General features: G+C 37.7%; 1 protein-coding gene across 1 annotated transcript in view; it reads right to left on the bottom strand.

The window, feature by feature from the left end:
- Positions 1–1,170: 1,170 nt before the first annotated feature.
- The window catches only part of LOC107292948 (neuronal PAS domain-containing protein 3), a gene marked incomplete at its 5' end in the record, with an annotated part of 219,172 nt that continues 210,236 nt past the window's right edge, over positions 1,171–10,106 (bottom strand). Inside the window, 3 exons of the mRNA XM_015822079.1 lie at positions 1,171–2,489; positions 3,936–4,051; positions 6,240–6,387. Of these exons, the coding sequence (XP_015677565.1) occupies positions 1,180–2,489; positions 3,936–4,051; positions 6,240–6,387 (1,574 nt within the window). The remainder of the gene's footprint in view (positions 2,490–3,935; positions 4,052–6,239; positions 6,388–10,106) is intronic.

The raw sequence follows: 10,106 nt of genomic DNA, 5'->3' as shown, positions 1-10,106 counted from the left end.
GAGAAAACAATGAGCAAAACATAAAAATAAAGATACAACCTTCCCTCTATAACATTAAGCATACATGTATGTATATGTGTGTGTATGTATATACACACACATACACATATCCCCACACGCACATGCACACACACACACACATTCACCCACTCACTTATTTGGAAGTTGTAAAATTAGCCTCAGTTCTACTGAGAATAAAAAAATAGAAAGAGAAACAATATACACCTTTAAAAAATCTGGTCTTTGAGTCAATTTCACTGCATTTTCTTGTTCTTTTTAGCACATTCACTCAACTCCCCAAAAGAAAAGTCTTCCAGATCCATTTAAATTTAATATGAGGCTTGTTAGTTTGGAGGTAAACAAATTAAGTCCTGCAGCAAATGTTAATGAGGGCTTTTGTCTTAACTAACCAAGGAAACTGCAGCACCTGACTATGGACTAGCACAGAAGACATTCCTTTAAAAAAAAAAACCCAGCCCACAAGCTGCATATTGTGTGAAGACATTACAGATTAATAAATGATAGCACCATGGTTTTAGAAATTAAGTTAATGTTTCTGTAGTTAACATTTAGTCCATCTTCTTATTATTCTAATCACAGGCCAGAAATTAATTTTTTAAGAAATCAAATTATTGTATGTGCAAGTAAGAAAATCTTAACCATAAAAAGTGAATTAAACTCTGCATAAAATTCTAAAATACTATCCCCTATTTTTTTTAAAGGAATTAGGAACAAATACCCCCTTTTCATTTGACTTAGTCAAACAGGGCACATTGTTTTATGCTTGTTTCTTTTAATCTTGATCATATCAAGATCAATTTAAAGTAAACCCCATGGTTGTTATTCTTACAATCTCTTTACCACAACACTGAGTATTCTATGGCAGAGGCATACGCATATTAAAGGCATCTTAATAAAGATGCAAAAGGGAAAAAAATACACATCTTGGAAGAAGACAAAATGGCAGGCAACTGATACTTCAGTTCTCTGAAGGCCCAAATTAAAAGTCTTTCCCATTAAAGAATAAGTCAAGTTAAAGAGAAAGGGGATGAAATGGGGAGCATCATATGGAGAGAATAAGCTGACCTGCTCAAATTCAAAGTGCTAGGATTAAAGGTCTAAATTAAAACATAGTCTATGCCTCAGAGTTTAACACTGAACACAGTATGTGGTCATATCTCAATCCTCCTTCCGTTCCAGTGTCTGTGCGGCATGGATGCCGTTGCTGTACACAGGAAACGGAAGAGTTGAGAACAGTCCTTCGGCAGTTGTGAACACATTCCCTGCAGGCATTTGGGTCAGGCTGGCTGCGCTCACAGCACTTCCAAACGGTCCTGACATATTGAGTCGGTGGACGTGGTGGTAGAGCATTTCCATTGGTGTTTTAGGATCTAAGCCAAAACTGGGGCTGTTAACGTCCACAAAGTTAACAGCATGAGTGTTGGGGAGGAGATTGCCCTGCATGGCTAAAGTAACTTCAGCTGGGGCATACCGGATCGTGCCAGTGGTATAGACCCTCTGAGCAGCCGTGCTGGTGGCAGCAAGGGTTCCAGTTACCCTGTGAACCAAAGGTAGGACCACATTGCCTGCTTGCAATCTCTGTAGGGCTTCCAGGTCCCCCGTATACAGTAATGAATTGGAAGTGCTGGGGCCTCCCGGATGCTTGTCCCGTGGAGATGCTGACAGAGGTGGGGACAAAGGGTCAGAGGATACAGGAGCCAAGGCGGAGTTGGATGAGGTGCTGAACTGAGACTTGCGATTGGCAGGATTTTCTGTCCCTGGCGGAGTTAGAACAGAGTCTGGAATGGAGACATGTAAACTACTGCTGGTTTGGGGGGAAGGGAAGTGCTCTGAGTTGGGGGGCTTGGTCATACTGTAAGGTGATTCATTCCTTGAGATTTCCCTGTTGGGTGGGTAATTCCAAATACTGCTATCGTTATCAAAATTGATAGGTTCTGAGATCTCTGTTTTGATTTTGAGCACTGAGGCACTGTTTGGCGGTGAGAGCAGCTGGGGCTGATCCACCAATGTTGAGTCAAGCCCATTTGGGCTTGAGGTGCTTGAGAGCCTTCTCCGGGCCACGCTGCCTCCTTTCTGCTTTTTCCTTCTCTTTTTCCTTTTTTGATGCTTGCTGGAAGACTGGGCATTTACTTCTCCTGCGCTGTCTGAGTCCTTGGCACTGTCCGAGGTCAATGATTCACAGTTCTGTAACCGCAAGTCTGACTCACTCTCCCCGTAGCGCTCCACCTTAATCTGCATAGAACCAAGAGTGCCAAAGCTATCTTCAGGGGCCTTTTGATTCTCAAAGTCAGAATTCTCAAAGCTGTCATCACTGTCTCTGCTGTCCTGGTTGCTGGAGCTGTTCCCATCATCATTACAGTTCATTTCATTATCTGACTGATTGCCAGACTTCTTCCTATCTGATTCGGGATCTTCGCTGTTTTCTGAATGGTTTCCTTTTTCATCCGACTTTGAATTTTCATTGTCCTCTGAGTAGAAAGAAAAGTGAAAAACATCATTAAGAATAAGAATGTAAGATTTAGAGCCCACTTAGACTCCTGGAGGCTGGTGAAATATTATTACTAGCAATATTGCTGGCAAAGGCATTTTCTTTTAGGTTTAAAATGACAGTTTTACCAAGTATGAGCTGAGCGGCATTTGTCTGTCATTTAACTCCCTCCAGTTGAAGATTCTGCTGCTCAAGCTGAACATAACAGTTGTGTGGTTATTATTTCTCCAGTAATGATAGTTCTGTGGACAGGTTGCTAAATATGTGTACAATCAGAAAAACTATACATAAAGAGTAAAATACCATGCATGAATAGCACCGGAAAGATATTATCATCCATATAAAAGCCATTATTCCAGTATAGGGCAGACAGTTAAAATTAAAAGGGCCTAGAAAAGAGAAAGATCTTGCTCTGGAAGCAATAATATTGTCAAGTGGATGCAAGATGTGCCTCTATAGAAAGAGCATTTTATAAGCAAAGCATTACAGGTAAAAAGGCTCCTTCTTTGTAAACACCTGCCTAATTTCAATATAGGAGGAAGTAATAATAATAACAATAATGATAAAGTTGGAAGGGACCTTGGAGGTCATCTAGTCCAACCCCCTGCTCAGGCAGGAAACCCTATACCATTTTGGACAAATGGCTGTCCAGTTTCTTTTTAAAAACTTCCAGTGTTGGTGCATTCACCGCTTCTGGAGGCAGGTTGTTCCACTGGTTAATTGTTCTAACTGTCAGGAAGTTTCTCCTTAGTTCTAGGTTGCTTCTCTCTTTGGTTAGCTTCCACCCGTTGCTCCTTGTCCTGCCTTCAGGTACTTTGGAAAATAGCTTGATTCCCTCTTCTTTGTGGCAGCCCCTGAGATATTGGAACACTGCTATCATGTCCCCATCCGAGGCTTTAACAAACAGTGCTAACATTTCAAATAAGACTTGGAATAGCTTCTGCAGCTGATAAAACATTAGCATCATATTACTTGCCAGTCTTAGCTGCAGCTTGGCTTTACACTAGCTAAATATTCTGAACTATCTTCAAAGACATCCTCCCATAAAATGGTTGCAATAATCCAGCCAAGAGATTAACAGCGCACATATGCTTGGGCTCTTGCTATGCAAATAAGGTCAGAGCTGCTGTATGAATCTGAGGTGACAGTAGCTGCTCTGAAGTGATGGGGTCACCTGGACATCCAGCAACAGTGATAGATATAAGAATACTCCTAACAATATGCTTGGTTTTTCCGGAGTGCAACAGCCCCAAACCAACCCAGTGTTTCTTACCAATTTTTATGAGAATTTGTAAGCTCCACTTATAAGTTATAATTACAGTTTCTAACTTGGATGTAATGGGGTGAATAAATTTAAAAATAAACCAAGACAAGTCATCCTTCTATGATGCCAAAAAAGTTACATACAAGATGAGCATTTACACACCTGAGTTATCCTTTGAATCTGATTCAGAATCAGAGGTCTCAGAGGATTCAGAGGTTTTCTCTGGCAAGTGTGGAAGTTGTGCAATATCCATTGGAGTGTCCTTATATTCTGGATTGCTAAAAGAGAAGAAACAGCCAATGTACACATACATGATAACTTGGAATAGTATATAGTTCCCTCTTTTTTCAAAATTCTGTTGAATGCCTCAAACAATAGAAAGTACAGAAAGACTTTCCTTCCTTCCTTCCTTCCTTCCTTCCTTCCTTCCTTCCTTCCTTCCTTCCTTCCTTCCTTCCTTCCCTTCCCTTCCCTTCCCTTCCCTTCCCTTCCTCTTTCCTTTCCTTTCCTTCCCTTCCCTTCCCTCCCTCCCTCCCTCACGCCTTTCTGGGCAACTAAGTAATTAAAAACAATATAATACAATAAATTGCTAAAATTAATCGAATATAGCCATGTAATGAAAAGTAATATAGTTTTCGAGGTTTTTGTTTGCGGGTTTTACTTAGAGAATTTCTATCTTGGTTTTTCACTATTAAAAATAATCCTTATGTGGCACTTAAGCATAACAATAGTAATTACATATCTTGGTTCTTCACTCTTGAAGCTTTGGGGAATTTTTATTAAAAATACCTTAAAAATATATGTCTTTTTTGTTCTGGTATTATCTATCAAAATAATAATTCTTGGTTGAGTAACCAAATATATATGTTTTCTGCTATTTGTAACTTATGAGTGAATTGTTTATTATCATCATTATATGATGATCTCATCATTTGTATTTCATAACTCACAGAGGAATTGTTCTTTACAGTTTCTGGACTATCATAAGCAAACTGTGTCATGTTATGTAGCTCCCTTCCAACTCTGTTATTCTGTATTTCTATTAATGCCAGCCCAGTAATAGTTCTCTACAAGCAAGCATAGAAACATGAACTAAGAACATGTAATAAGATTAAAAAAAAACATTTCCAGAGAATTAACCCATTGCATATCCAGGAGTATGGTCTGAGAGGACAGTAGGCTATTTTTATAAGTCCCTCTTGTTTTTATTGGAAAATCACTTTATAATTTGCAATGCATATCAGAGGTTAATCCATAGAATAGAGGAGAAAGGATGCTCCTGTGTTATTTGCAAATACTATGGAGATGTGTAGCATGTACATGGATTCCTGAAGCTGCTGGCCTATGTATTTGCTAGTCTTTAATTACTGGGAAACGATTTCAACTCCTATTTCCATTTATCATAATGGCAGGAAGGAATTGGGCTCAAAAGCAAGAATGCCTCTTGCTATGTTCAATTCTCTTCCAACAAGTGCTTGGGGCACTAAGTAATATCTGATTCCCCCTTTATCTTCAATTAAATCACAGTGAGAGAAAAGAGGGGTTACAATCCTTTCTCTGGGAATAAAGGAAATGTGAATTCTTTCTGAGCTCACTCCTGACATAAGGACCCAGCCTTTGCAAGAGAAAAGAGGGGGGAAAAAAGGAATCACATGGCTCATTTTTTCCCAATAATTGCTTGTAAGTTCCCTCATGTCTTAACCCCGTTTAACAAAAATAAGACTTATTTAAATCAACAAGAATTCTGAGGACATAAGTTTAGGATTGACATGTGCACAATATTTTCCATTTGCATTACATAAATACATTTATTAACTTTAAATATCTTTTACTTTAAATAAGAAAATAATACGCTCTTTTGGTTTCAATTATTCAGACAACAGAAATGAGATTCAGGCATTTCCCATAAAGCACCCAGATAAAATGGGAATCATCCCTCTCCACTGGTCACAATGTGCCTTCACCAAGATCTAAGTTCAGAAAGGTCTTAATGCTGTATTTCTCAAGGAACAGCACACCTAATATTTTCTTGTATACAATTCAGAGAGCTTAAACATCTGGCATTTAATCAACATGTCTAACATGGAAAGCAAAAGGGAGTGCAAATAAGAGTTTTAAAATAAATTCCATACTGACAATTTTAACAGAGTTTCTGAAACAACAAGGGCTTGACTTCCTAGCACATAGGAACATTACCTCATGCCTTTTTAAAGAAGCCCCTGTTCACAGTATCAAGGTAACAAAGGTTGGCTATGAATCAATTCTAAGCTAAAGCTTTACCTGGATTTAGGAGAATCCAGATTGACAATCTATCCCATGACCCTGCTTCTATTATTCATTAGTACACATTAATTCTAAGTAGACTCACATTGAGTTCCTTGCATTTGTTCTTACATGCTATCCTTCCAATATGTTTCCTGTAGTCACAACAAAAATGCCAATAATTGAAGTGGCAAAAAGATATACCTCAGAAGGTAATTAACCCAGATGATGTTCTTCTCATTTGCATTCTTGGCATTAATAGCGATAGTGGCACTAGACTGTATCCAAATATAGCCCCCACTTTTCTGCATCCAACGGTAGTATTTTGTAACACACTGACCCTTGTTCAGCACTGAATGGAAGAAACAAAAGGCAAATCATTGGCATTGCACTTATACACAATTGCTCTGTATTAAAGCACACCACACCAGTAGAAAGAGATTTTGTCCCCTACATTTCAGAGAAAGCATAATTATAAGAACAATTAAATCATTTCTGGGAGCCCTGGAAGAGTTGAAGGCAGTGCCCTGATTTGTAGTTTGATTTTAATCTGCTGTTGGCAGCTGGACTAAGCGAGGGAAAAGCAATCAGAAGCAGAATTTGCTGTGGCTCATGAAGCACCAAATCTGTGGGCAATTCTCTATGTTTCGTGTGTGTGTGTGTGTGTGTGTGTGTGTGTGTGTGTATCATACACATGTTAAATTTCTATGTGATTTATTCATAGCTGCTAGGTAGTAAACCTCCCCGAGACTCTGGCTATTTGAAAGGTTTGGGAAGATACGGTACCCAGGTTCTTTGATCATTTCTCTTCATTGCAGGTGATATCAACTACTGAACTTACACATCTGTTTCTTTTGATCTTGTCAAACAGAATTTACAGTCTTCAGATGAACCAAATCTCCAGTGGTCATAGGAGGAATGTCTGTAGAGACTTGGCTTAATATTAGAGCAAAATAAATCAACCAATGAACTGCAGAAGAAACTGTGGCCTAAGGGAGTTGTAGAATCAAGCATGTTAAAGCAAGAGTTCTTTGCAATGCTGAAATAGAACCAGAAATGGAAGAACAAGCAAAATGTATGTTCTGTGAAATATTGCTTAAAGATGCTTCGTAAAAGGATATTAAAATTTATTTCAAGCCAGTATTTCCAAGCCAAATATTGTAATAGAGTTTTAGCTAATTTAAAAACTCTCATACAGTAACATATATGCTGAAATAAGGAAGCAATGTGTCTTTGGCAGAAATATAGACAATGTGTTCGGTATTCTTATTATTTCAGCTTGCATTTCTTCTGGGATGTATTTGTTCTCCATCCTGTAAATCTTGTGCACTAGAGGGCAGTGTGCATTCACATACGGTACATCTCTGCTTTTGGCATGTCCTTGTCTCCTTCTGCTAAAATGAAAAACCTCTAACTGCTGTAATAAATTTGGCTAAATTAGCTGCTAAATGGTTATCTCAAGTAATATGTATTTGCATTAATCATCTTGCTCTAAACCAGAACAAGCCAGAGTCCTAAAGACGTAGTAAATTCATATTGTCCATTTAATTATGGCTAATAAGTGCTTCATATACAATAGTTTCATGAAGTACATTTTGATTTTTTGGGAAGAGGTGGGGGAAATAGAAGAAAAGAAGTCACTTTGAAGACAGGAAAAATTGTGGTTAATGCTGTTAAACTTTCAACTTAAAAGTGAGACTTTACCTTTAAAATTTGGCTGTGTCTCCAAATTCAGAGAATGATATGCAAGTATATGTAATACCATCTAAAGTTTAAAGCCTACTGCACCTGAGAAGATACAAGCCTAAATCCGTATTAGCATCACAATCTTTTCTTCTCTTTGTAAAAGGAACTACAGATACAAATGCAAAAGTGCAGGGTAGTGTTTTGTTTTTCTTTTTTCTTTTTACATGCGTTCCCTGTTGTCTCTGCGAAGGTTTGCTATAGCTAGCGTTGCTGTTCAAGATTCCCATCTCAAGCAGAAAGACTGCAAAAGTTCTTAGGCTTAGCTCAAAAGGGTTTGCTCAGGAGACAGGTAAAGCCTTAGGTGCTCTTCTGTTTATCCAGAGAGTCTGTGACGCACTGTGTAACTCCAATGGCAGTTAATCAACCCTTCTAGCAACCCAGCCTACAATTCCAGGCTGCAAAGCCACCCTGAGGATTGATGTACAGAGCCAGATGCATTCAGCTCCTGAGCTCAAGGCATATGGTACAAGTGGCTCTGGGGCTGAAGATAGGTGTAAATGAGCTCTATTTTTTTTCTTTAAAAATTAGATACACTTAAATTCAAGATGAACTTAGGACTCTTGGTGGAGGTGAATTGCAGGATAATTGGGCTCAGAGGATACACTACTTGATAATATTTCTTCACTGAGACTAATAGCTTCACCCATTTTGAGGCTGAAGAAAAATAAGGTGGAGACCACTGGCTTCTCTTTAACTTTTAACTAATAGTTTTGCCAAGGGAAGTCTGTGCCTGCAGCTATTCTATGTCATCTAAATAGTATGGCAAAATTTAGTGTTCACTTGAGGTCTAAAATATTTTGTTTGAAGCCTTATCTCCTTCTCATCTGCCAATTCTTGTCAAGGGCCAACGTTTGAAAAGGTCTTCTCATAACATCCACTTTTGGCCTTCACTTATTCCCCTGACCACTTTTCACTTTGTGCCTAAAGCAGATTCCCTTAACCTGATTGTGGAAGGGCTGTTCTTTGGACTCGTTTGGGATTGCTGAGGGTAGTGATTTTGTCCTGTTTAAAAACAGGTTTATCTCAGAAATTTCAGGTGTTACTCCCTTATTTCTCTCCTGCCCTGTCCTTCTCTTCTTTGGCATTCAGCATTTACGACATACTGCTTTTATTAATAAGGGTTACTTATTTTCCATATGAATATATATGGAAAAGAAAGACAGATATACATTTTATTTTGACTACAATGTTCTGACTTCACAATAAATTGGCTGAAAGCCTGAAAGCTTTGAAAATTCAGTCAGATATTTTTGTGTTTTTTTGTAGAACTGGCAGACATTTGCAATTTGGGTTATAGTGTTTTGTAAACAAGGTAAAGTTGATCAGATTGCTGCATTAATCAAAATGGATTTTGTGTATTCATGTCTCAGATATAATTCAGTGCTAAACTGCAAAGATAAGCAAGAAGGTGGAAAAAAGTGAACTTTCCATCAAACAATTATAGTGTTGAGACTTCAGTTTTATACAAATAGTTCTGAATTCATAATTAGCTTAAGACTGAGAATAAGGAATAGGGAAATCTTTCTTTAAAGCTTTATTCTATTAGAATACCTCAGTTTATAAATTTATTTAAAAAGTTTAACAATATTATCATTATAATCCATTAACAGGTTAGCAGACTTCCTGCATTTCTGAGGGAAAAAATGAAGATGGGGGGTATTGGGAAATGTGTTTCTTTCAATAAACTTATTATTTTTACTATTTACATTTACAGTTGTCATGTTCTTGGGTTAAGGCATACTTAGGATTATACTATAAATCACTGATTCCATACTTTTTTTTTTAAATACAGTTTTAAGAAAAAGGAACAGAGGCAATATTAAGATAAGCACCCTGTTAGGATTAACCAATTCTAAAAAGCACTGGTAAGAGATCTAAAGAAGGCAGAAAGTTCATGCAATAATAGCAAAACTATATGAATTAAATGGTTTTTTTTAGGTCTCTTAAAGGCCTAATAATGTCTTCCTCCACTAATGTACTTTCTGAAAACAAAGCAAATAAAAGAATGCAATTTGCTGGTTGTAAATTATTTTGTTTCAACTGGGCTAGTATAACAAAGGAACATTTTGGCTTTTTTTACTCTACTTTAACACTTATGGAAAATAAGTTTTAGGAAAGGAAGTTTCTCTCTAATGGCAATTTTTCAATGTGGTATGATGAATCGTGAACACAATCCAAAGAACGTAACACAGGAAGTCACAATGGTGGTGTAATTAAAGATAAAAAAAAGCTGGCTGGGATTATGAGAGTTTAGTGCAACACTTCTGGAAGTGAATAGATTGGGGAAGAATCCTTTAGAGAATGGGTAACCAATCTGATTCTACT

The sequence above is a fragment of the Protobothrops mucrosquamatus genome, unplaced genomic scaffold, assembly GCF_001527695.2.
Source record: "Protobothrops mucrosquamatus isolate PMUCROS unplaced genomic scaffold, P.Mucros_1.0 scaffold1459, whole genome shotgun sequence".
Taxonomy (NCBI): domain Eukaryota; kingdom Metazoa; phylum Chordata; class Lepidosauria; order Squamata; family Viperidae; genus Protobothrops; species Protobothrops mucrosquamatus.
The sequence above is the reverse complement of the archived record's forward strand: the minus strand, read 5'-3'. Positions and strand labels throughout refer to the sequence as shown.